Raw genomic sequence first — 26,879 nt, 5'->3', positions numbered from 1 at the left:
CGGGCACTCCAGAGTAACGCATGCGTGCCAGGGTGCCCGGAAACTGGAGCCATTTAAGAGCCAGGCCCTACTGCGGTCACGTGAGACGCGGTGCGTCACCTGACGCACTTGACAGCCCGCTGCGGCCGCCGCGTCAGCTGATCCGGGGAGTCTAGTTGCGTGCGGGCAGATCGGGGCTCTCTGGTCCCGCCGCCCCCCGCCTCCCCTGCCGCCTCCCACCCCCGCCGCAGCCATGTCGTTCTTCCCGGAGCTCTATTTCAACGTGGACAATGGCTACTTGGAGGGATTAGTGCGCGGCCTGAAGGCCGGGGTGCTCAGCCAGGCGGACTACCTCAACCTGGTGCAGTGCGAGACGCTCGAGGGTGAGCCGCGGGTCCGGGCTGTCTGAGGGGGGCCTCCCTGAGCCGGGAAGGGCACGCGAGGCCTCTGGGAACCCGCGAGCTGATTGATGGTGGGCATGTCAGGAAGGAGTCTGCCTCTAGCTGCGGCTCTGCGCGGGGGCCCAGACGTAAACAAGCCTTCAAGAACCGCAGTGGTTTACCTGGGCTCGGGTTGCCTCTAACCTCGTCGAGCTAGTCCTATAATTTAGAAGGACGGGTCCCCGAGGATTGGTTAGCCGGCGCGACGAGTGCGCCTCCAAGCTTCTTCCCCCTGGCCCAACCCTAGGCCTGTTGGGTGGCAGTGCCTAGGGAAGTTAGATGGAAAAGGCTTCTCTCCTCCCCCAAGGGCTTTAGAATCGTTGTGTCTTGGTGGTGTTGGTCTGAGGGTTGGGTCGTCCTGGGGAATTGCTAAGCCAGTTTAGCGAGAGGTTCCTCCCAGCTCTGAACCGCTGGCTGTGTAGAGTCTTCAAGACTGTTTGGAAAAGCAAGAGGTGGCTCTGTAAATCAGAAATTCACGTACAAGTATTTGGCCCCAACCTGCATTCACACCCCACCCCAGCACTGTTGGGGCACCAGTTTGTTTGTTTGTTTCTTTCTTTCTTTCTTGGTTTTTCGAGACAGGGTTTCTCTGTGTAGCCCTGGCTGTCTTGGAACTCACTCTGTAGACCAAGCTGGCCTCAAACTCAGAAATTCACCTGCCAAGTGCTGGGATTAAAGGCGCACACCACCACGCCCGGCAGGGCACCAGTTTCTTACACAAGAGTGACAGAAAGCTAAGTTCCTCTTTCTTTCTTTTCCTTTTTTTTTTTTTTAAGATTTATTTATTGTTATATGTAAGTACACTGTACCTGTCTTCAGATACACCAGAAGAGGGCATCAGATCTCTTTACGGATGGTTGTGAGCCACCATGTAGTTGCTGGGATTTGAACTCAGGACCTTCAGAAGAGCAATCGGTTCTCTTAACCGTTGAGCCATCTCGCCAGCCCCCAAGTTCCTCTTTCTTAACACATAAATCTAAAGCAACAGTTTCCAACTTGTGGGTCACCATCCCTTTGACGGTCATAAGGGTCACCTAAGACCATTGAAAACCACAAATATTTATGGTTAACAACAGTAGCAAAATTACAGTTGTGAAGCAGCAATGAAAATAATTTTTATAGTTGGGGGTCACCACAACATAAGGTGTTTTAAAGGGTTGCAGCTTTAGGAAGGTTGAGAACCACTGATCTAAAGTTAGATGGCTCAACTGTAGCAGATGTACTAAGCTAGAGATGTCCCTAATTCTAGACCCTCCACGCACATGGTAGTAAAGGACAGAGACATGAGTTCCCATCTCTGAGTCCTAAAGGATTCCTTTGAAGAAAGGGGCTTGTAGCTGGAAGAGGCTGGGTGATTCACCCAATGTAGAAACTTCTTATCAAATACTTCTGATGTTAAGTTGGGCTCATACAGTTAATGTTTACCTTGAAAACTAGTCCCGTCAAGTGAAAAATAATGTTAAAATAGGAAACTTACTAAAGTTAAAGAGCAGTAGTAGATTTTATGATTTTTATGTTAACCTGCAAGAAAAAATTGTTCACCTTTATCATATGAGTGGAAGCAAGGAAGGAGAGGTTCAAGATGTTGGGCTGTGGGAGCCAGCCCCAAAGGTTTAGATGTGACTGTGGGAAGAGGAGAAGTAGGCTGCCTGGCTGCCTGGGGCGGGGCTTAACACTGTGCTTGGCACTCAGTGTGAGCTCTGTGGATCAACTGGGACTTGGGAGATTTTTTTTTTCCTGTTACAAGGAATTTAGTGTTTAGTTTTGTTCTTTGAGGAAGCTCCTTACTTGGATAAATCTAGGGGTGGACACTGTTGCCTTTTCTGGCTTCTGGCATTTCTTACTCCAGCTGCTGCCAGTTCCACTGTTGAATTTCTGGGTGCTTGTGTTTCTGTCTTCCCAGCAGACACCCCATCATTGGCAATAGTCACACTAGGGTATTCTTCCTGATGAACTGTTTAGCAGTGGGCCTCCTTGTGGAACACCATCCAGATCTTTCCAGTAGCACTTAGGGACTACTTGCTCTTTTATTCATACTCATCTCCTTTACACACAGTATACCCCAGCACTTGGTGCTCAGAGGTAATAGGAGTTCAGAGTCAAGCAAACATGGGTTACTGGATTATTGTAGGCAAATTGTTTAATGTCTCTGGATATAGACTTCTTCATCAGCCATATAAGCACTATCTATCTCATAAAGACTGTGAGATGGCCACAGTGCTACTTTGTAAAACGCTTAGCCCAGCATGAAGAACCCAGTAAGCACTAAAGACAGAATCAGCATCCAGGAAAGGTGAGTTTATGTTGTCTTTTACTTAACTTACTTTTTTCTCTGCTTCCTTCTTCACCCATTAAGCACTGCCCCACTACCACCCTTTTCCTCCCACCAATTTAAGCCTTAGAGATACTTGGCAAGTGAACTTTGCTGAACTGTAGCCACAGCCCTTTTGTTTTGAGACAGGCTCTTTTTCAGTTACACTGGCTGGCCTATACGCTGTAGCTTAGGCTGGCTTTGATATCGTGATCCTCCTTTTAGCCTCCTAAATAGCTGAAATTGTTTTTGTACTTTTGTATTTGTTTTAAAAGATAATGTGAATGTGTGTATGTATGTGTGGACATGTACATATGAGTTGGAGTGTCCCTGGAGGCCAGAGAAGGAGTTGTGCCCTCTGGAGCTGGTGTTACAGATGGCCGTGTGAACCATGTGGATCTGGGAAATGAACCTAGGTCCTCTGGGAGAGCAGCCAGTGCTCTTAACTGCCACACTCTCTCTCCAGCCCCCATTCATCCATTCTCTTTCATTCTCTTTCTTTCTTCCATATTCATCCATTCTCTCTTTCTCTCTTTCTCTCTCTCATCTAGGTTGGCTTAGAGTTTACTATATATCCCTGGCTTGTTAGGAGTTAGCAAAGTCCTCCTAAATGCTGGGTTACAGGTATGATGTGAGTTTCACACCTGGCAGCCAACCTCATCTTTGAAAAAAAAATGGCCATGGTTGACTAGAATGTTGTCTCCTCCATTCAATCATAACTCCTGTGGTATTTGTCAGTCATATTTTTCTAGAAATTTCTTGACACATGTTTGGGATCCCAAGGACTTTGTATGTTGGAGCTACTCAGGACTTTTAAGGACAGAACATAATCAGAATTAGGAAGGCGGGCCATCGAGACAGTTCAATAGGTAAAGGCACTTGCTGTCAAACCCGATGACCTGAGTTCAGTCCTTAGGACTTATGTAATAGAAGGAGAAAACTCAACTCCCACAGGTTGTCCTCTGACCTCCAGAAAGTGGTACTTTTTATTTGTTTGTTTTATTTTGAGGCAGGGTTTCTCTGTGTATTCCTGGTTGTTCTGGAACTCCTCTGTAGACCAGGCTGGCTTTGACCTGCAAGATCTGCCTATCTCTGCCTCTCAAGTGCTGGGATTAAAGACCTAGCCACCACTGCCAGGCTCAGAGTGGTGCTTTTAAAAATCAGGAGGAGCAGAGAGATGGCTCAGCAGTTAAGAGCATTGGCTGTTCTTCCAGAGGACCCATGTTCAATTTGTAGCACCCTCATGGCTCACTGGAGTTTGTAACTCCAGTTTCCACTGGATCCAGCACCCTCTTCTGGCCTCCATAGGCATATATCTACATGGTACACATATATACATGCAAGCAAACACCCATACACATAAAATAACATAAAAAAAATTGAAAGGAGTTACCCAAACTTCCTTTTGCACAAAGGCTTTCTTTCTATGCTTTTGAAGGTGATAGTAAAAGCCTGGGCTTCAGGCTGCTATTGCTAGATTTTTTTTTTTTTTTTGCCTCCCCCATCTTTAAGGGGAAGACGGAAAGAGATGAGAAGTAAGAGAAGTAAGAAAACTGAAGAAACTTGTGGGTCCCAGTAAGGTGTGTGTGTGTGTGTGTGTGTGTGTGTGTGTGTGTGTGTGTGTGAAGTTTTCAAGATAAGGTCTTATCTAGCTCTGACTGTCCTGGAACTTGCTATGTGCCAGGATAGCCTAGAACTCATAGAGATCCTATTGCCTCTGCCTCCCAAGTGCTGGGATTAAAGGCGTGCACTGGCACATACAGCTCCCCATTGAAGTTTTCAGGTATGCTCTGGGGTGATACAGATTTCAAAGAGGATGTTTCAGGTGTTGGGCAGTTGGCAGAAGGAAGAGAGGGGGTGGGGCTGGAGAGATGGCTCAGTGGTTAAGAGTATTGACTGCTCTTCTGAAGGTCCTGAGATCAAATCCCAGCAACCACATGGTGGCTCACAACCATCTGTAACAAAATCTGATGCCCTCTTCTGGAGTGTCTGAAGACAGTGTACTTACATATAATAAATAAATAAATAAATAAATAAATAAATAAATAAATAAATAAAATATTAAAAAAAGAGAGAGAGAGGGCATGACTAAGGATCTTTGTTTGCTTTGCAAGACAGGGTAAGTAAAAGACAGGTCAATGGTGTGGTTCTGTAATTCCAGCACTCAAGTTTGGAGAATCATGAGTTCAAGACAGACTTAAGATCCTAACTCAAAAAATCAAAACAAAACAGAAATACATAGCAAGTATAGCATTTTAGCTTTCCTGGGTCCACTCAAATAGGGTATCTACCTCACTACACCCTCTCTCTGATAGAACTGTCTCTTTAAGATGTCCTGTACTGGTCCGGAGAGATGGCTCAGAGGCTCAGAGCCATGACTGCTCTTCCAGAGGTTTTGAGTTCAATTTCTAACAAACATATGGTAGCTCACACCTATCTGTAATGGGATCTGATGCACTTCTGGTGTGTGTCTGAAGATAGCTACAGTGTACTTGTATAAATAAAAAATAAATATATTTAAAAACAAACAAACAAAAAGATGTACAATATTTTACATGAAATATTCCTTTTGATAAGCCGAGGGAACAGAGATGGTGGTTGTAAGAGCTCTTCATAGTTCTGAGCTTTTTGTGTGTGGAGATTGGTGAATTTGTTCTTAGGTTGAATCTTGTGCTAGGAACTTGATGGTGCAGGGAGTGGAATAGAGATGTACACATGAAAATTATACAGAATTACTTTGAATATATTAGTCTACTGGGCTTTTGGTTTGTTTGTATTGGGTAGTGTTTCATGTAGCTGAGGTTGGCCTTGAATTTCTGATCCCCCTGCCTCCATTCTCCAACATGCTCAGCTTCATTCATTCTTCTTTTGCCAGACACTGTAGGGATTGAGATCCCTTATTGAATGGTGATTTCTTGAGTCATATCCTGGAGATGGCTATCAGCAGGCAGGAAAAGATATAAGAGATCGGTAGAGTATAATATAGTATAGTGGTTGCAGATGAGGACTTACTGTCATATGACCTATGGCCACGAGCAAGGTATGTAACCTCTTAGTTTTTATTTTATTTGTGTGTATGAATGTTTTACACACACACACACACACATACACACACACACACACACACTATGTACATGCCTGGTTCCACACAAGCCAGAAAATGGCTTGTGTAGAGTGACAGATGGTTGTAAGTTGCCTTGTAGGTGCTAGGAATTGAACCTAGATTCTCTGCTAGAGCAGCAAGTGCTTTAAACAACTAAGCCATCTTTCCATCCCCTCATTTATTTAGTGTGTGTGTGTGTGTGTGTGTGCGCGCGCGCACGCGCGCTAAGTGGAAAAGTACATGTACTAGGCCCTGAGTTGGATCTTCATTACACCTTCCCCTAAAGTAAAGGTTCATGTATTACCCGACTCCAGAACATTTTGAGGTAAAATTTAGACATATTCTTTCTTCTGTAAATATTTCAATAATTCTGAAAAAGGTCATGACATTAAATAGAATCAAATTAATATTATTTTAAAAAGTAATAAAGACTGGAGAGATGACTTGAGTGGATGTAGAGTTTGTTTTGCAAATGCAAGGTCTGTAGTTCAGATTCCCTGCACCCACATAAAAGGTGTCATTTCAAGGCTCAGGAAGTAAAGACAGGCTTTTAAGGCAAACTAAACTAGTCTCCAGTCTTTGAGATCAGTGAGAGACCCTGTCTCAGAAATAAACTGGAGAGTGATTGAGGAAGACACCCGACATCAAACTCAGATCTCCATTTGTACTCTCGCACGCTTATGCACCTGTATACATGCACATAGCATGCACATAGCATGTGTACCATATACATTAAAAAGCCAGTAATTGATAAAGGCCTGCAATCCCAGTGTTTGAGAGGCTGGTGGAGGAATATGAGTTTGAGGACAGCCTGGGCTGCATACTGAGATATTATCTCAAAAAACAAAAGTGAGAGAGGAAGAAGGTAAACTTAGTTAGTAGAGTACTTGCCTAGTGTGCACAGAGCCCTCAGGTCAATCCACAGCTCTGCAAAACTGGGCTTAATGGCTCACCCCAATAATCGCAGCACTCAGGAGGTGAAGACAGGAGAATCAGAAATTCAAGATCATCATCTGCTATGTAGGTTGTTTAAGACCAGCCAGGAATACATGAGACATTGCATAAAAACAAACAAACAAAAGAAAACACTCTTAGTAGCTTAATATAATCAAATATGTATTAGTGGCCAGCATCCACACGCTAGCTCACAGTCGTTTGCAATTTCAGTGCCAGGGAATCTGAACCCCTCTTCTGGCCTCTGAGGGCACCAGTCATGCACATGCTTCACAGACATATATGCAGGCAAAATATGTGCACATAAAGTAATAAAAAGGGTTTTTTTGTTTTTGTTTTGTTTTGTTTTTTTGAGACAGGGTTTCTCTGTGTAGCCCTGGCTGTCCTGGAACTCACTTTGTAGACCAGGCTGGCCTCAAACTCAGAAATCGGCCTGCCTCTGCCTCCCAAGTGCTGGGATTAAAGGTGTACACCACCATGCCCAGCTAATAAAGAGTTTTTAAAAAATAAAAAATTATTTAGTGTTAGGTTTATGATTGCTTCAAGTTGTTGTTATTTATTTATTTACTTTCTTATTTATGTTTTTTTCAAGACAGGGTTTCTTGTATAACAGCCCTGGCTGTCCTGGAGCTCACTTTGTAGACCAGGCTGTCCTGGAGCTCACTCTGTAGACCAGGCTGGCCTCAAACTCAGAGGTCCTTCTGCTTCTCCCTCCAGAGTGCTGGGATTGAAGTTGTGGGTCACCATGCCAAGCTAAAAGTTTTTAAAGTTTAATCAGAACACAGACACACATTTCAGTCCTCATGTTCTCAAGAATTTTTGGGGTGTCATCTGTTTGATGCATGCGTGTGGGGTATAGTTGCACCCAGCCATATGCTTACATGGAAGTCAGGTGAAACCTTCCGGAGTCGATTTTCTCTTTCCACCTTGAAATCTGGGCTTGCTCAACAAATGCCTTTACTCACTGAACCCTCTCAAATTGTTTTTTAGGGTGGTGATTTGCCTTCCCCCTTCCCCCCCCAAGACAGGGTTTCTCTGTGTAGCCCTGGCTGTCCTGGAACTCACTATGTAGACCAGACTGGCCTCGAACTCAGAGAAATCCTCCTGCCTTTACCTGGCAAGTGCTAGGATTAAAGGTATGCGCTGCCACTGCCTAGTGGTGATTTGTCTTGTTGATCCAGGTGGTGCATGGTAATCCCAGGCTGTCCTGAAACTCACAATGTAGCCCAGATCAACAGTAAATCTCTCTCCTCTCAGTTTAATATGTGCTAAGATTAAAGCTGTGAGCTACCATGTCTGGTTCAAATATTTTAAGATTTACTTATTTATTTAATGTATGTGAGTACTCTGTTGCTCTCTTCAGGCATACCAGAAAAGGTTAACTGATCCCATTGCAAATGATTGTGAGCCACCATGTGGTTGCTGGAAATTGAACTCAGGACCTCTGGAAGAGCAGTCAGTGCTCTTAACCACTGAGCCATCTCTCCAGCCCCTCAATTATTTTAGTATATTGTCTGTTTCTAATTTTTCTTTTTGGTTTAGTGAAGAGGTTGAGTCATTTGATTAATAGACTTTCCATCCATCTCAATTTACTCATTGTACCTCAGCTATATGTGTTTACCTGTCCCTTGAGTTTGTTAAAAAAAAAAGAAAAAAATTATTATTATTATTATTATTATTATTATTATTATTATTATATTCAAGGCAAGAGAGATTACTCAATGGCTAAGGGCACAGGTCACTCTTCTCAGGACTGGAATTTAATTCCCAGCACCCACATCAGGCAGTTTCCAGTGTTCTTAACTCTCATTCCAAGGGAGCCAATGCCCTCTTTTGGTCTTTTCAGGGACTGAATTCACATGCATAAACCTACACACACACACACACACACACACACACACACACACACACACACACAAATTTTGTGTGTATGGGTATTTTGCCTGCATGTCTTTGTACCATGAGCATCCCCACCAAGGCCAGAAGAGGTGGGTATGATTCCCTGGAACTGGAGTTACAGATGGTTTCAAGCCATTATGTGTATTCTGAGAATCAAACCCAGATACTCTGGAAGAACAACTAGTGCTCCTAACTGGACAATTCTCCAGCCCCTGTCCCTTGACTTTCTTTTCTTTTTGGGGGTGGGGTGGGGTGGGGTTGGGGGGATGGGGAGAAAGTGGGATTGAACCTAGAGCATTGGGCATGCAAAACTGTCATTCTACCATTAAGTCCTATCTTTAGGCTTTCTCTTGCTCTCTCTTTTTGCCCCTGTAAATCAATAGATCTAGATGTTTGATTAGGTTCTGATTCTGGCTGCATTCCTTCAGTTTTATTGTTTCTTGTTTGTTTATTTTGAAGCAAAGTCTTACTATATAAAGAGAACAAGGTTGTTCTTGGACTTTTTTTTAAGATTTATTTATTATATGTAAGTACACTGTAGTTGTCTTCAGACATACCAGAAGAGGGAGTCAGATCTCATTATGGATGGTTGTGAGCCACCATGTGGTGGCTGGGATATGAACTCATGACCTTCAGAAGAGCAGTCAGTGCTGTTAACCGCTGAGCCACCTCTCCAGCCCTGTTCTTGGACGTCTAAACTCACAATTGTCTTTTCTTAGCCTCATAAATTCTGGGATTGAAGGGATAGACCACCACCATGTTCAGCATGATATATGTGTGTGTGTGTGTGTGTGTATGTATGTATAATTTGTGGGTGTTTGTTTGTTTGTTTGTCTTATAAGGCAGAGTCTTGTTATGTAGCCATGGTTGGCCTGGAACTTGCTGTGTAGACTAGGCTGACCTTGAACTTGTATAGATCTGCCTGTTTTTGATAAAAGTGCTTGCTACATGTGCTGGATAGTTTTTATGTCAACTTGACATAAACTAGGGTCATCAGACAGGAGGGAGCCTCAATTAAGAAAATGCCTCCATAAGATCAAGCTGCAGGCAACAAGCTTGTAGGGCGTTTTCTTTGATTAATGTTGGAAGGCCCAGTCCATTGTGGATGGAGCTACCTCTGGGCTGGAGGTTCTTTAAGAAAGGAGGCTGAGCAATCCAGGGAGAGCAAACCAGTAAACAGCACTCCTTCATGGCTTCTGCCTTAGCTCCTGCCTCCAGAGAACTAGTGGTGTTAGACACATTAGAACAAAACTACAGGGTATCAATCTTGCAACCAGGAGTAGAAAACATGAAGTGTGTGTAGGGGTAATATTGTGTCTGAATAGATACTGAAGTATTGTGTCTGAGTAGATAGATGTCCTGCTGGTGTGTGGAAGGCCATGGAGACCTCAGAAGCACTACTGCTCAAGAGGGATGAGAGTTAAGACTTAATTATTTATTTATTTATTTATTTAATATATATGAGTACACTGTAGCTGTACAGATGGTTGTGAGCCATCATGTGGTTGCTGGGATTTGAACTCAGGACCTTCGGAAGAGCAGTCAGTGATCTTACTCAGAGAGGTCTCCCTGTGGGAGGTTAGGTTAGGGGAAGACCTGCTCCATTGCTCCAGCACTGAGGGTCCCGATGAGATGAGACAGCCTTTATTTATTTATTTATTTATTTATTTATTTATTATTTATTTAAATTTTTATTTATTTAAATTTATTTATTTATTTTTTATTTATTTAAATTTATTTATTTAAGGCCTTTATTGTAGAAAGGCAGAGGGCGGCCATGGCCACGTGGAGGGGGGGGAGAAGAAGGGGGGAGAGGGGAGGGGAGCAAAGGGAGCATGAGTAAAAGCAAGAGAATAAGAGGTAAAAGATCGAGGAGGGGCAAGTAGCTCCTTTTATAGTGGGCTGTGCCATCCTGGATGTTGCTAGGTAACTGTGGGGAGGAGCATACCTGGCTATTGCCCTGTAACCATGGGGGTGGAGTCCAGACAATACCTGGAGCTTGGGGCATTGCCTAAGTGACTGATGGCCACACACCTCTCTGCAGGGGGCTGTGGGATGCTGTAGCTGCTACTGGAGCCTGGGGCCCAGGAGGCATGGCTGAACTCCCATTGTCCCATGAAGGCGGAAGTCACCACCCACCAAGTGTCCTGGGTTCCAGGCCTGTGCTCCATCAGGAACCAGGCTGCCTCTGCACAGTTCACGGCCCCACAGTTGTAGTGTTTAGTGCCCTTACGGTAGAACACTAGAGGAAGTTTTCTAAGTGCTGATTTAGAAATATATTGTTAGGGGCAAAGTTGTAAGCCATTGAGCGTAATCCTACTGTAGTCAAACACTAGAAGGCATGCATGTGAACAAGCATTTGGAAGCAAAGGCCCTACGCTGTCTAGAGAGGCTAGGAGGGAGGAAAGTTTTCAATGGCTAATTTATGTTTTCTTCTGCTGTTTGAATTTAAGAATAAAAAACATGGAATAGGGATAGAAAGATGGATAAGTGATTAAAAACACTAACTTTTTTAGAAGACCCAGGTTCAATTCCCAGTACCCACATAGCAACTCAAAATTGTCTTGTAACTCCAGTCCCAGGGTTTCTCTGTAGCCTTCCTTGGCTGTCCTGGAATTCACTTTGTAGACCAGGCTAGCCTCAAACTCAGAAATTTGCCTGCCTCTGCCTTCCAAGTGCTAGGAATAAAGGTGTGTGCCACCACTCCCGGCCTTTATTCATTTTCTTAAAAATGTGTATGACTGTTTTACCTGCATGTATGTATGTATGTACATATATGTACCGTGTACATACATGGTCAAAAGAGAGCATTGGATTTCATTGAACTGTAGTTAGGTATGGTTAGAACCCATCATATATGTGCTAGGAATTGAGTTTGGGTCCTTTACAAGTTCAAGTGTGAGTTTGGGTCCTTTACAAGTTCAAGTGCTTTAAGCTGCTCTCCAGCCCCCCTAAATTTCCATTGTTTATGATACATGTCTGCACCTCTCTGCAGGTGTCAGCAGTTTCACACCTGCAGGGTCTGATGGTTGGGGGAGATGGAGACCTAGAGTCTGAGGCATGATGACATTGGAAGAATGTGTTGAGTGAGAACTGGAGATGGAACACCCTCTTCTTGCCAAGAGCCAACCCCCTCATGGTTGTCCATAAACCATCATTCCTTTGTCCACAAGAGGGTGCACTAGGACCACTCTGCCACTAAGAGCCTGGATGGAGGTGCAGCATGGTTCTGCTGTACCTGTCTATGGCTGGTGTCCTTTAGGGTTCTGTCCTGGGCTCTTCTGTCACTGAGTCCACAGTTAGCCTCCCAGATTAGGTATAGGGTTTAGTGTTTCCTGTTTGTTTCTTTCTACTCTTTTCCCTCTGTGTCCCATATTCCAAGCATAGGAAGAAGACCAAGGACATTCTCTGATATCATTCTCTGTCCTGAAGCCTGGTACAGGATGCTCTGACCGTGACTAATACACTGTCTGCATTTACTTGCATCTAGATCATCTGGCAGGTGTCAGACTTGGAGCAGCAGCCATTGCAGTGTACTAGTTTACGAGCTCTTAAGATGTCTTGGGGGTTTCAAATAGGACCTTAAGGTTCCCCAGGGGCCGAGGCCTTGCTTTTCAGTCTCCTAGAAATATACCCTTCATGAGCAATTCACCCTTGGTGGTTCTCCCCTTGCTGGATCTACCCAGAACTCATCCATAGTATAGACTCTCTTCAGTTCCCTTTGGAACTCTAAGAAGGACACTTAGGCATGTGTGTGGCATATCCATATGTGTAAGTGACTCTGAGAGAACTAAGCATGGTACTAAACTCCACGTAAGAAATGTTGGCTCTGGTTACTCTTTTTTTTTTTTTTCCGAGAAGGTTTCTCTGTGTAGCCCTGGCTGTCCTGGAACTCACTTTGTAGACCAGGCTGGCCTCGAACTCAGAAATCCAACTGCCTCTGCCTCCTGAGTGCTGGGACTAAAGGCGTGCGCCACAACACCCAGCCACCAATGGTCACTGTTAAATTTGCAATGAATAGTTTGATTCATAATTTGATAATTACTGCTGTCTGAATAAACAGAAACAACAAACACCCTCAAGTGACACCTCTAAGTGATTTAATACAATGCCTGTGCTCTTTAATCTTTACTATGCTCCCTTTATTTTTATATTCTGATAGTGTTTTATTCTGAATAAAAACATTAGCCCCAGCTTAAAAAAAAAAAAAGAAATGTTGGCTCTATCATTATACCAACATGGAGTCATTAATAGGTAACTCACAATTCTTTATTTTTGTTGTTGTTCCCCTCTGCTCTCACTTGAATGCCTTTCCAGTGAGGTTGGTGCTTCTGCTTAGCCAGTATTGCAAGATTGACTTCCTTTGTCTCCCTGTTCCCTTTAAGAAGACAGGAAAATGAAAGATCACTTTAGCTAGACTGCTATTTCACAACCTAGATGGCTTTTCTGCCTATTCATACCCAGCATCCTGTAGTTTCCCTGATGGACTATGAATGTGTGCTCAGAGGCCTGGACTGGACTAACCATCTGAGGACAGACTGGCTGACTTTCAGCAGAGGAAAGGTTCTCGTAGGAAAAGCCCTTACTGGTTGCTGGACACTGTTAACCTAGCCAGCTCTGCCTGGTCTAGCCAAGGGTACTTGACTTTGGACATTCAGGCAATGGATTCAGGACTTGATCTCATCTAAGACTTCATATTTGGTTGGTAGATGAGGCCCCCTTCCTTCTTGCTTGTCTTGTTGCTGCTGTATTCTGAAGGCTTTAGACTTCCCCAGTGTCTTTCCTGTATCTGCTACTAGCCCTGCCAAGACTGCTTCACTGCTGCCTAGGCCACCAATCTAACCTGAACCTTTGAGTGGCCTTTGAAGGTTGTGTTACAGGGTGTCAGAATGACCTGGGCCTGACCAGACTAGGATATGGCAGATAGGTTCCTGAGGTAACTCATCCAACCTTCTTATTTTATCTGAGAAATTAGGTCCCAGCTAAAGCCAAAGGACTTACTCATAGTCTCCTGACACCTGTTTTAGTTCTTCAGGTCCAATTATTCTAGATTCTCTCTTTTTCCCTTCATTTACTATTTAATTTGTTTATTCAAGGCTCCCTGGGCTATACCTGTGTTTATTTAGCCCCTGACTCAGTAAGGGTGGTTAGTGGAAAGAATCCCTGCTCTGGGGCTCTTGCCAATTCCTCAGGCCTTGCCAGAAGAAATCTAGATTAGAGTTAATGAGTTGGGAGTTGAGGAATTTAGGTGAGGTGTAACCATGATCTGCTGCATAGGACCCTGAGGCTTCCAGGTCACATGTGGCAGCTCATTCATTTTCTCCACCCACTAAATTTCAAACTATGTTCCACATGGCCAGACCTGGTGGGAACAGAGAGTAGGAAGGTCTTCCCGTCATTGCCAAGACAGTTTGCTTCTCACGTCTTTATAGTGGCTTCCATCATGTGGATCTAACTTTTGTTTCATTTTGTTAGAGAGAGAAAATGAGAATGTGTGTCTCTGTGTGTGTCTCTCTGTGTGAGTGTGTGTAGGAGTGTCTATGCATGTATGTTGAGGTATTCATGGAGTGCAGAGGAGTCAGGTCCCCCAGCAGCTGGAGTTATAGTAACATCCACATGATGTGGATGCTGGAAACCTAACTTTTCTGTAAGATCAGCAATGTTTTTAACTGTCGAGCCATTGAATCTACCTTTTAAATTATGAAGGAGCTGGGCGTGGTGGTGCACACCTTTAATCCCAGCACTTGGGAGGCAGAGGCAGGAGGATTTCTGAGTTTGAGGCCATCCTAGTCTACAAAGTGAATTCCAGGACAGCCAAGGCTATACAGAGAGACCCTGTCTCGAAACAAAACAACAACAACAAACCAACAAAAAAAATGAAGGTCCCTAAGCACGAAAGCACTGCCCTGCCAGAGTCCAGCCAGGACCACAGTGCTGACCACATTTAGCCTAGCATCTGACTGCTGCCCCACAAAGGTCTCACTCTCCTTGAGTGGCTATGTAACTGGGGGTAAGCTTGAGCTAGGGTGAGAGAAGGGTACTGAACAGGACCAGTCTGGATAGTTACTGCTGCATGTTGCTGTCTTCTTGCCTGGTCTAAGTCTGTTGGCTCTGCAAGACATATATATGGTGTGAATCAACTCTGCCCCTGGCCTGGGCTATTCTCTGCAGGTTCCATGAGCTATAGGGAGTGGAGTTTCTTACTGAAGGTAACATGTCTTCATATTCTTGAATGATGCTTGATCCTTTGAGCCTATTCATAAAGCTGAGGTCAAAGCAATATTGATTTATTTATTAATTATAATTATTAATTATTAATATTTTAATTAATAATGATTAATTATTAATTATTAATTTTTTCTGAGACAAGGTTTCTCTGTGTAACCCTGGTGTCCTGGAACTAACACACTCTGTAGACCAGGCTGGCCTCAAACTCACAGAGATCTGCCTGCCTCTTCCTCCTATGTGTTGGGATTAAAAGTGTGCATCATTGTTCCCTGGCTGAGTATTTCTTTCTTATGTCTCTCCCTTGGGCTCTCTCTGAGCACCATGGATTTGGCAAGATGCTCCTGCCAGGATCCTGGTATAGTGGAACAGAGATACTAGCCCTAAAACTGGCCTTCTTTATCTGAGCAAGCCCTAGCTTTCCTTCCCGTTCTTCTTCCAGAGGTCTGTGTGTAGAACAGGAGCCCAGCATCAAGGGCTGACTAGATCACCCAGGTACTGTGGTCCAGCAAACCCAGGACGCTCACTGCTACTGGGACTCTTCATTTGGCTGCTTGGCACCTAGCTGAGTCAGACCACTTTACCTCTTTTACACAAAAACAGTTCACATCTTTGAGAAGTGCAAACAGTGTTCTTTATAGCCCCAGATTTATTCCATTCTGCAGATTCTATAACTGTAGTAGCAAACCTTAAGAAGAAAGCTTACATAAGGCCAAAGTGCACAGTAGCAGCAGAAGAGGTGTGGTCCCCAACTCCCAGGGTAAGTTCCCTTGATTGTCAGGCGAGGCTGTGGTTGGAAACACAAGGAAACTACTCTGCAAGCCTTGTGTCTTTTGGGTCATACCAGTCCTGTGAAGTCTGTGAAGGACCAAGGAGGGAATAGCTTGATGAAGGCCATCCTGTTGGATTACCACTCAGTTAGAGGAGAGCTTCTTGGAACTTGCCCTGGGTGCAGCAGTAACCAGTTCTGCCCCTCCCTTTGGCACATGAAGCTATTATTGCCTGACTGGCACCCTCCTGATTGTCAGATGAGTTGACTTCCTCATGGGTTATGAGAGATGCTTTCATTGTCCTAGCTACAGGGACGGGGTGTTCCTGAGATCATGTGGGTAATTAAATGTAACTCTGCTGCCACCTGCCACCTGTCCCAAAGCTGGGAGTGGGTGGCTAACATGGGGCAGACATCCTGATGATTCTTGGGCATGGGAAGTGATCTTCCCATCAATGTTTGATGTTGGTGGGTGGTGTCACCAGTATCATCTGGACCACCTCTATGGGTTTAGCTCCATCTCCTGCTGTCAGTGCCTCACCTTAATTTATAAGCCTCCAGCATGAAATAAAATTCAGGTCTAGAGACCAAGGAGGGAGTACTCCTGTCCTTGCCGTGCAGGAGCTCTGTCTTACACCAACTGAAACTCAATAACTGAGTATGGCTATGCCAGCAGTAGACTCCAGGTTCTGATGGCTTGCCAGGTCCTAGGACTTCCCATGGAGCAGAAGCTACACTTGGCTACTCTACCTCCAGTTTACCCCCAAGACTCTAGGGCTGAAGCTCCTGAGGGAAGCCCAGAGTGTAGTGGGGGGATGGGTGTGGGGGAGTTGGGCTATAACCTTTGTCCAGATTTCTGGGCTGCTCAGAGCTTATTGATAGATGAAGTAACACATGGACTTTGGGTCATGTATTCCAGATCTTGAGCCAGCCCTATTCTTCTTTCTTCTTCCTTCTTTCTTCTTCTTTCTTCTTCTTTCTTTTTATTTCTTCTTTCTTCTTTCTTCCTTCTTCCTTCTTCCTTTTTCCTTCTTCCTTCTTCCTTCTTCTTCCTTCTTCCTTTTCTTTCTTCTTTCTTCTCTTTCTTCTCTTTCTTCTTTCTTCTTTCTCCTTTCTTCTTTCTTCTTTCTTCTTTCTTCTTTCTTCTTTCTTCTTTCTTCCTTCTTCCTTCTTCCTTCTTCCTTCTTCTTTCTTCCTTCTTCCTTCTTCCTTCTTCCTTCTTCCTTCTTCCTTCTTCCTTCTTCCTTCTTCCTTCTTCCTTCTTCCTTCTTCCTTCTTCCTTCTTCTTCTTCTTCTTCTTCTTCTTCTTCTTCTTCTTCTTCTTCTTCTTTTTGGTTTTTCAAGACAGTGTTTCTCTGTATAGCCCTGGCTGTCCTGGAACTCACTCTGTAGACCAGGCTGGCCTCAAACTCGGAAATCCGCCTGCCTCTGTCTCCTGAGTGCTGGGATTAAAGGCGTGGGCCACCACACCTGGCCCGCCCTATTCTTCTAACTCCAATAAATAGTAGAGTTGTGCTGGTGTGTTTGCATTCTCACCTACAGGTGGTAACATGGAGGACATGCTATCAGCCTGGAGGAAGGATTTCTATGGACCATGAAAAGCAGGATCAGGGAATTATTTGGAGAGCTAAATAGGGCAGCTCGATCCATGGCTGGAGTGGTGGAGACTATTGGGCTGAGAGTGTTCATTAGGAAGCTTTGTATGGCACCCTTTCTGATGAAAAAAGATGGTGTATAGTACGTTGTGCTGATATCTTTCTGTATACTATTACTTCAATTTAATGTTTGTGTGGGTTCCCTGAGAGTGGGAGTGGGCGCACAATGCATATGCTGGTCAGGAGCCAAGAGCCTGGATATACAGATGTACTATAAAATACTCAAGGCCAAGTTGCAGGACAAGATTTAAACTCACATTTTTATGGCTCCAAAGCTCAGATTTTTCTCATTTTGAGCCAGGCAAGATTGTAGGTACATACCTGTAATCCTAGCACTTATAGACAATAGGGTTTTGTTTTTTTGTTGTTGTTGTTGTTGTTGTTTTTCTTTTTTTTTAAATTGTCACAGAGCATTTATTTGCAGAATTAACAAGTTATTCCTTAAATTAACAATGAAAACATCAATTAAATAATATGAGCTAGCATTGCCATTTATAAATGAAGGTTAAAAGGGTAGGGGAGGAAAAGGAAAACCGATTTTCCATCACACTATAAGGTGAGAATACAGAAATTTGGAACATGAACTCTTAAAAATATGAAGAGGACATTGTCATTAATTTTGGAAGACCTCATTTTAAGCCAGAGAGCCACTCGTCAATCGTTGGCTGGACATTTGCCATTCGGGAAGCACTGTCCTAGGCCCTAAAGATCCAGTGACATGTTCCTGTGGAATGTGTCATACAGAGTGGATCAGTAGAGGAAGACAATATGAAAACTAGTCAACATGATAGTGTTAGAGACTGTTATATAGAGATATTGTGAGAACATGATTGACCTAGTGTCATAGAAATGGCAGGAATGTAATCTTGCTAGGAGAATATGAAATATAGCTGAAAGGTAATAGTCTTCAAATAAACATTTTGAAAATGTGATCATCAAGTCTCTATGTTCATGATAGCAGAAAGTAAAATATATGGGAGTTGTTGTTTTTCGAGACAGTGTTTCTCTGTATAGCCCTGGCTGTCCTGGAGCTCACTTTGTAGACCAGGCTGGCCTTGAACTCAGAAATCCGCCTGCCTCTGCCTCCCGAGTGCTGGGATTAAAGGCGTTCGCCACCACACCCGGCAGACAGTAGGGTTTTAAGTTTGAGGGTCACCCTAGGTTACACAGCAAGCCCTGTATTTAATAAACACACACACACACACACACACAATTTCCTTTTCTCTGTCCCAGGAGTGACCAATGGTTTGTCAAAGTGAGCTGTAGAGGGAAGGGAACTAGAACCATAAACTAGCTTTTGGAGGAAGGGTATGCCTTCACTGTCCAGGATAAGTGGCTCTTGACAATCTAGGGGTGGTAAGGAGGAACAGAAAGTTTGTGGGGAGGGAGAAAGCTAGCATTTCGTAGAAAGAGTTGAAACACAGAGGTGATTAGTTGGCATTTCCTGGGAGTTTTCGGAGCACTTTCTGCCATAGTGGAGGCTTGAAGGCTAGAGAGGATATTCAGTGTGTGCTGGTGCCTTAGGTAAACCCAGAGTTAATAGTTCTCATGCAGAGGCTCCCACGCGTGTGTTCCAGATGTGGTACTCTGACCCTGCAGATCCAGCCAGCCAGTGCACACATCTGTTTTAGAGCTGACACGAGCCTGAGAAACTCCCCTGAGCCTAGGGAGGAGGTTTTGGCACAGCATATTCATCCAGAAGTATTAGGGTGGCACAGGCTTTATTGAATCACCAGACTGGCCATCCCGTGTTTTCTCATTTTGAACCTCTAGAAGTAATAACATTGGAAGTGGATCCTTGTTCCTTCAAAGCAGATTCCTCACTTGGACCCAACAGGCCAATGGCCTAGCCACCCTTGCAGGCTTGGCACATTAGGCTCTATGGAACATATTCTGGCATCTGGTTTCATATAATTCCTGAAAACTCCTGAGCGTCCCAGGAGAGAGTCATTGAGTAACCTCTGGAAAAGCAGAAGTGAAGTCTGGGAACACACTGTCCCTTTACACTTCACTCAGGCCAGTTGGCCAGCAGGAGCTCTATGTGGATGGACCATGAGGCCATAGTGACTGTAGATCTGGGCCACCCTGTTTAGTGTGTTGGTTCCGTAAAGCATGTGGGACCAACCCCTTGACATAGGCCATGACCCTCTTTTCCTGCTTGCCTAAGTCCTTGGAGAACTACTGTAAGGGCCAGAGGGCTGGAGAGGGAGGCCATGTGCTACCTGGCCCTGGGAGCTAGTTGAGTGACCTGAAGGATCCCCTTCAGGTTGGCAAGCTTAGGGAATGCTTTCAGGAAGAGGGTGGGGGCAGGGCTGCTTAGCTCCATCTCACACAGCTTGGCTGAGTCACTGCCAAGACAATATTTTATCATACAGAGCAGAGAACACTGGTCAGGTTGTTGGTGGGACATGGTACTGTACTGTTGAGGAGTCTGGGGTCAGTCAGTATGGTCAATAGTATCAGCAGTGACCAGACCCTTACTACTGAAAGAGACAACTGGGGATTAGGGGTAACCAAGTGGGTTTTCAGGACAGATGGAAACTATGAGGCTAGCCTAAAGCTGGTGCAAGCTTATAAGCTGAATAGCTGTGCCAGGTGGGTATTAGGCTGTGGTCTTCCCAGGTACCTTCAGAGAGCTCTCTGCTGGACCTGGATCAGTGGCATTTGACACTCAACTCAAGGATGACAGAGGCTACCCTGTGGAAGAGGAGGACAGAGGCTCTTGGTTTCTAGGGTGGGGGTGTCTCTTCCTGTTCAGTCTTCCTAGCCTGGCCTGAGGAAACTTCCAATTCAGGGCTTTTTAGTAAGGTCTCCTATGGACTTCCCTGGAGCATTTTCAGGGATGATAGGAAGGTAACTGTTAAGTCAGAGAGTCGTCGAGTCGAGGGCTAAAGCAGTGTAAGGGCTGAGAGTCCGAGACCATGGGCTTTTGGGAGAAACAGAGCTGTAGCTCCAGGGCCACAGAGCCTGGAAGAAAGGTGTTAGTGACATATTGGAGTTGGGTGACTTCACTCTGAGCTTGGAAACTGAGGAGTAGAATAGGATGCCTTTCCGGCACTGGGAGTTGGAGGTCATGTCTCAGAACATCTGAGACAGGAACGTAGGAAGCATAGGTGGTTTAGGGTGGTTCTGGAGGTGGGCTGGGGAGGAGCAAGCCCAGAGTAGACACTGAATTAATCTGTCTCCTCTGAGCTAGGGTTTAACCTCACACTAAAGCAAGACTTTCCTGATCGCAGCAGCATCTTCTTCAATTTGAGAATCAGCCTCTGAGGAAGTCTTTTACTGTCAGACATCCCAACTGTCCAGACACTTGGCACTGGGCCACTGATAGAATTTGGGGTAGACAGCTGGGCTTGTGGGTAGACCAGTGTTGTCCCCAGAGTCTACTGTAACTAGAACACAGCTCATACCTCAAACCAGTCATGCCTGGTCCTCTCAAGGACTGTCACTGATGCTGTTAGGCTGCTGAGCCCAGGTCCCATAGCAAACCTAGCCCCTGTTGTCCTCGGGTGCCCTTGAGGGGCTGGGCTAGGGCCGGGTGGCTAAGTCTCCCACTAGGCATCTATAAGTTCCAGGCCTCTCCTAATGCTTGGATTCTATTCCCAGTCACATCCCCTCCTCCACAACCTTCAGAAATAGCAGGAAGCTGAGGAGAGAGAATTCTAACCCAGCTTGTCCTAGCCCTGGCCAGGCCTGTCTGAAGGGCTTAGGGTTGCCAGCCACTGTTTCTGGGCGCCAGGTTTCTCCAACAGGGTCAGAACTGGTTTAGAAGCCCTGTGTGGTCCCCTCGTGGGCGAGCTAAGGAATCAGCCTGTCTCCCTCCCTCCAGTTGCCTTGGCTGGCAGGCTGTCCCTTTTCCCTTGGTCACAGGGAAATGTGGGTCTTAGCCAGAGAAAGTGGTCTGGAACTGGCCCTTTGACATTGTCTCTGGGGGCTTTTAAAAATGAGTTTCCTGGTAAGGCAGACTCTTCCAGCCTTGGGCAGGATTCTCAGTAGAGTCTCCCGGGTTTGCTCTGATCTGACAAACTCCAGCAGAAACCACCCAGCCGCCTGCATTCCAGCAGTGCTCAGAGCCGTGGCTTCTCCCGATGCAGTGTCAGCAGAATGCAGCAATGGAAGCACAGGGGTGTCTGCTCTGAAGCTTGTGTGAAGTCCCAGGGGTGGGGCTGTACAAAGGAGCATTCTAGCTTTGTTCTGCTCAACCCCAAGCATATTTTCCTACCTTCTTTAGTAATGGTTGATGTCAAAAGTGATGCTAGTGGGATTTGTCACTGAGTCATGAGAGTGTGGGCCTATGCCTACTATTGACAAGTGGGCAGTGAGTGTCCAGGTGGTCTGCAAGCCAGTGGTCAACTCTTCTGGCTTTAAAGGCTGTTTGGACAGCTGGTTCTATACCTAAAAGGTCTGCTCTACCAATGTGTTCAAGGAGGCTCAGAGAACAAAAGACAGCCGAGGTGGGGACTGACAGAGTCCCACCAGGCCTGCCTGATATCCTAGCCTCTCTATACTCTTGACTGTGAGACTCTGGACAAGGTTCTGGCTTTTAATTGATAAGCCTTTGAAATTGACATGTCTGAGAGGTCCAGCACAAAGATTGCTCCTGGCATGGGAAGGAGACCATTGCATAGCCTGTGTATGTCCAGGCCTTCTGAGGTGAAAACTCTCACTGGAGTACCAGGTATTTGATGAAGACTATCTGGTTGTTAAAGAGAAAGTATTTGGCAGTTGGGGAAGTTGCTGAGCTAGTCTTCTGAGAGAGAAGTTTTGTGATGTAAGGCAAAGTCTGGGATAGAGGAAGTGTCATGCTGTTGGAGAGCTTATCTTCAGGATCCCCAGTGGGAGTTGATAGCTTGCCTCGGGAATCTTCCCAGAGCATGTGCCAGGGCTTAGAAGGACAGAGTGTGCAGGGGCCTGGATCCTCAATGCTTTAGGAATGAAGGATCAGGGGATCCAGTAGGGTAGTGGGCTTGCTACCCTGGGAACTGATGGGGCCAGTGACAGGAGGCACTCCAGTCAGAGGACTGAGTTTTACTCTGGAGCCTTCCTGTGCCTGTCTTGATCTCTAGGGAGCTGAAGAGGAAGTCTTTTGACCTGAAGAGAATTTTAGGCTGACTGCTATGACTGCATGGATAAACAGACAGTTTGGCCTAGCTGCTGTCAGCTCTAGAACTTCTTGTAGTAAACGTTTGAGAACTTGGTGGCCCTGGACCAAAACCCCTTGTTCATGTTGGTCCCTCAGGCTCCGGTAGCAACATGTTTGCTGGTAGATACAAATATATAAATCAGGACACGACTATGACATGGTAAATGAAGTCTGCTTCATTTCAGTACTTATTAGGTGGGATAGCTCATATTTTTAACCATTTGTTTCATACCCACAAAAACCATTTCAGAGGCATTAATAATCTTTCTTTTTCCTTTTTTCTTTTTGAAAGTCAAGTGAAGCCAAAGTTTATTTAAGAGGACAATTTTATAAGAGTTTCAAAGAAAAACCCCAGGGCAAGCAAGTTGTAAATCTCAGTAGCTGCCTGGAGGAGGAGAATGGAAAAGGAAAAACAGCCATGCAGTTTGAGTTAAACCATTGTGGAGGTCAGCCATTTGGCAGCATACAGAGCTCCATGGTGGGAAATGGGGCATTAGAGGAGTGAAGCCCAGTATGTTAAGAAAAATATGCTTAAATAAGGGAGGAGAAAAGAAGAAAGTTATGCTTCTCAAAGTAATTCAGAAAAGCTGGCAGACTTATGAAGCAGCATGGCTGTAAGGAACTACTAGACAAGTGTTCTAAGATAAAGTATTGTCCTGTCTGTACCCCACCCCCTAGTTCTGTTTTTCTTTTCTTTATCAAGACAGGGTCTTATAGCCTAAGATGGCCTTGAGCAACTGAACTACTTCTGCCTCCAAATGCTAGTATTATAGGTATGTGTCATCACACCTGGGTTTGTACAGTGTTAGGAAATGAACCCAGGACTTCGTATATGCTAGGTAAGCTTTCCGCCAGCTGACCTAAAACCTCTCTTCCATGTTTCTTTTACAAAGATTGTGCACTTGTCTAGTCTCAAGGTTATTACAATGTGGAGGTAGAAATGCAGGCAATAGACTGTTATAGACTGTTATAGCAATAGCCATCAATATAATTAGATTTTTTTTCCTTGAAAAACCCATCTGAATTACTACAATAATCCAAGTATTTCTGAGTTGAATACCTCCTGTTACCCATGCCTTACTCTCAAAGTAGCCAGATTGTGAGAATAAGAAAGAACAGAACCCCTTATCAGAGTCATTGCAGATGCCTGGGTTAGAGACATTGGAAGATGTGCACATATCACTAAAAGCCAGATGGCTTCTTTTAACTTGCTTTGCCTTCTCTTTTTTATCATCTTTAGGATGGCCATGGGAGAAAAGTAGATGAAAGTGGCCAAGTTGGCACGAACACATTGGATCCTCCTCAAGCTAAGGTGCACCCTATTAGTGCCTAGGAGCCACAGATGATATAAATTCTGTTTATCACCAGCCCCCACCCCCCAAGGCATATAGGTGGAAACCCCAAGGCATATAGGTGGAAAGTATCTATTCCAGCACGTTTATACACGTTCCCCACATTCAGCAACATGTGCTAATCCATCTCCTTTTACATACTTGACTGCAAGTTGAGCATTCTTTATTATGGTGGTTGTTCATTTGTTTGGGTTGAGACAGGGTCTAGTTATGTTGCTCTGGCTGGCCTGAAACTGCCTATGTAGAACTGGCTGGCTTGAACCCACAGACATCCTCCTGCTTCTGCCTTCTGAGTACTGGGATTGAAGTTGTATGCCTCAATGCCACACACTGCTGAGGCATTCTTCATGTGATAGAGTATGAGGGGCATCAGAGAGGTGCCTGAAGTCTATGGACGAGTTATCTGTTGTACCTTTCATTCTCTCTGAGCAGATCCAGCTGGTGTCACCCTCTGGGCCTCAAGAACACCTGGGGCATCCTTCATCTCCTTCCTACCTACCTGTCACTGGCTTTAGTATTTCCTTTGAGACCATAGTGGCCCTCATATAATAACGCAGGAGTAATTTTCCAGCCATCATCACTTATCTTCTCCTGTTTTTTTTTCTTTTTATTCTATAGTAATTTTTAGAGCACAAATAATTCTTTGTGTGTGTGTGTGTGTGTGTGTGTGTGTGTGTGTGGTGTGTGTGTGTGTGTGTGTGTGTGTGTGTGTGTGTGTGTGTGTGTGTGTTTTCAAGACAGGGTTTCTCTGTATAGCTCTGGCTGTCCTGGAACTCACTTTGTAGACCAGGCTGGCCTCGAACTCAGAAATCTGCCTGCCTCTGCCTCCCGAGTGCCGGGATTAAAGGCATTCGCCACCACGCCTGGCTTCTTCTTGTGTTTTAAGAAGACCACTCTCAACAGGCAAAGGCACTTGCTACCAAGCCTGAGTGCAGTACCTGAAGCTCATGTGGTGGAAGGAGGGAACACATTTCTGTAGGAGTCCTCTGATCTCCATAGGCACGCAGTGACACTGCATGTTGGGAACATGTGTGGGCACCTGCATGCTCACACCCACCTCCACACACATATAGATGTAACTTTTTAAGAAGTGTCAAAGCTGATGATGGGGGTTAGAGCCTGTGATCTCAATACCAGCACTGGAAAGGCTGAGGCAAGAGGATTGAAAAAGTTTGAGGCCAACCTGGTCTACATAGTGAGTTCCAGGCCAACTTGTGCTACATGACAAGATTATGTTTCAAAGAGGCTGGGTATAGTGGGACATACTTTTAATCCTACACTTGAGAGACAGAGTCAGGGACATCTCTGTGAGTTCAAGGCCAGCCAGGCTCCATAGGGAGATCTTGTCTCGAATGAAAGAATGAAGGAATGAATGAACTAGGTTGATGGCTCTGTAGTTTAGACTCCCAGAATCTGTAAAAAGCTGGGTGTGGTGGCATGTATTTTTATAACAACAATGATGAGATGGGAGGCAAGACAGTTGGATCCCTATTAAGTTGCTGGACAGCTTGTCTAGCCTACTTGGTCAGGTTCCAGGCCAGTGAGCAACCCTGTCTAAACAAAAGGAAAAGCTGAAAAATGATACCTAAGATTTTCCTCAGAACTACAATCATGCATATACATACATGTGCACACAAACATATAAAAAAGTAAAAATAATAAAATAATACCTCAGTGATACAATATAGCCTAGCATATATGAAGTGCTAAGTTCAGTTCCCAGCACTGCAAAAATAAAATAATCGGGGGCTGGTGAGATGGCTCAGTGGGTAAGAGCACCCGACTGCTCTTCCGAAGGTCCAGAGTTCAAATCCTAGCAACCACATGGTGGCTCACAACCATCCGTAACGAGATCTGACTCCCTCTTCTGGTGTGTCTGAAGACAGTGTATTTACATATAATAAATAAATAAATCTTTAAAAAAAAATAAAATAATCACTGGCTACTGTGTGAGGAATGGACTAGAGGCAGGGGTGAGTCATATTTTTTCATATGTTCCTAAAAATTGAAGAGAATTCTTAGTATTAGTTTGTCTACCTCCAGCCACTGTTAAGGGGAACCCATTCCTAGCTATAAATCCTTCAGGTCCCATCTCACTTTTCCTTCATGCTTCCTGGGCCCCACCCTTTGCTGCAGTCCAACCCAGCATGGCCTTTTCTGCTCAGCTATATCTTTGTGCTGATTCTCTCATCTACCTCCAGCAGCTTTGGATCTTTCTTTTCTTTTCTTTTCTTTTCTTTCTTTCTTCCTTTTTTTTTCTTTTTCTTTTGTTTATTTGGTTTGGTTTAGTTTGTTTTTTTTGAGACAGGGCTTCTCTGTGTAGCTCTGGCTGTCCTAGAATCCACTTTGTAGACTAGGATGGCCTTGAACTCCCAGATCTACCTGTGTGTGCCACCACTGCCTGGCAGAATTTTTTTTTTATTGTGCCTCATGTCTGAATATTTTGCTCTTCCAATTTTAATGTGCTGGAAAGTAGAGCCCATGTTATATTTTCTTCCAAGTCAGGACCTCAAAGCCCACAGATGATAAATGACACCTTATGTTGAGGCTTCCCAACCTCATCACTTTGGTGGACAGTTATTCTACTTGTGTTGTACTCTGGGGCCTGGAATGCTGACTTGTGTTCCTAGGGTCTGGGGCATCTGGGCCTTAGCCTGGCTACTTTGTAAATTGGCACTGAGCTATTAGGGAGATGAAGTCAGGCGGCAGCAGGATGCACCTTCGCGGGAGGAGCAGGGCTTAGAATTGATTAGGGATGGAAACTTAGGGCAACCGGTAAGGTTCAGAAAGCCTAGCCCTTACCATCTTTCCTTGGGTTTCAGACTTGAAGCTGCACCTACAGAGTACAGATTATGGCAACTTCCTGGCCAATGAAGCGTCACCTCTGACGGTGTCAGTCATCGATGACAAGCTCAAGGAGAAGATGGTAGTAGAGTTCCGCCACATGAGAAACCATGCTTATGAGCCGCTCGCCAGCTTCCTGGACTTCATAACGTGAGTGAGCGCACAGTGCTGGGCAAGGTAGTTCTATGCCTGCAGACGATGGCAC

General features: G+C 44.9%; 1 protein-coding gene across 1 annotated transcript in view; it reads left to right on the top strand.

The window, feature by feature from the left end:
- Positions 1–80: 80 nt before the first annotated feature.
- The window catches only part of Atp6v0d1 (ATPase, H+ transporting, lysosomal V0 subunit D1), a 41,604-nt gene continuing 14,805 nt past the window's right edge, over positions 81–26,879 (top strand). Inside the window, exons 1-2 of the mRNA NM_013477.4 lie at positions 81–362; positions 26,653–26,824. Of these exons, the coding sequence (NP_038505.2) occupies positions 233–362; positions 26,653–26,824 (302 nt within the window). The 5' untranslated portion in view covers positions 81–232. The remainder of the gene's footprint in view (positions 363–26,652; positions 26,825–26,879) is intronic.

This window comes from Mus musculus, chromosome 8, assembly GCF_000001635.26.
Source record: "Mus musculus strain C57BL/6J chromosome 8, GRCm38.p6 C57BL/6J".
Classification (NCBI taxonomy): domain Eukaryota; kingdom Metazoa; phylum Chordata; class Mammalia; order Rodentia; family Muridae; genus Mus; species Mus musculus.
Note: the sequence above shows the minus strand (reverse complement) of the source record. Positions and strands in the feature narration are given on the sequence as shown.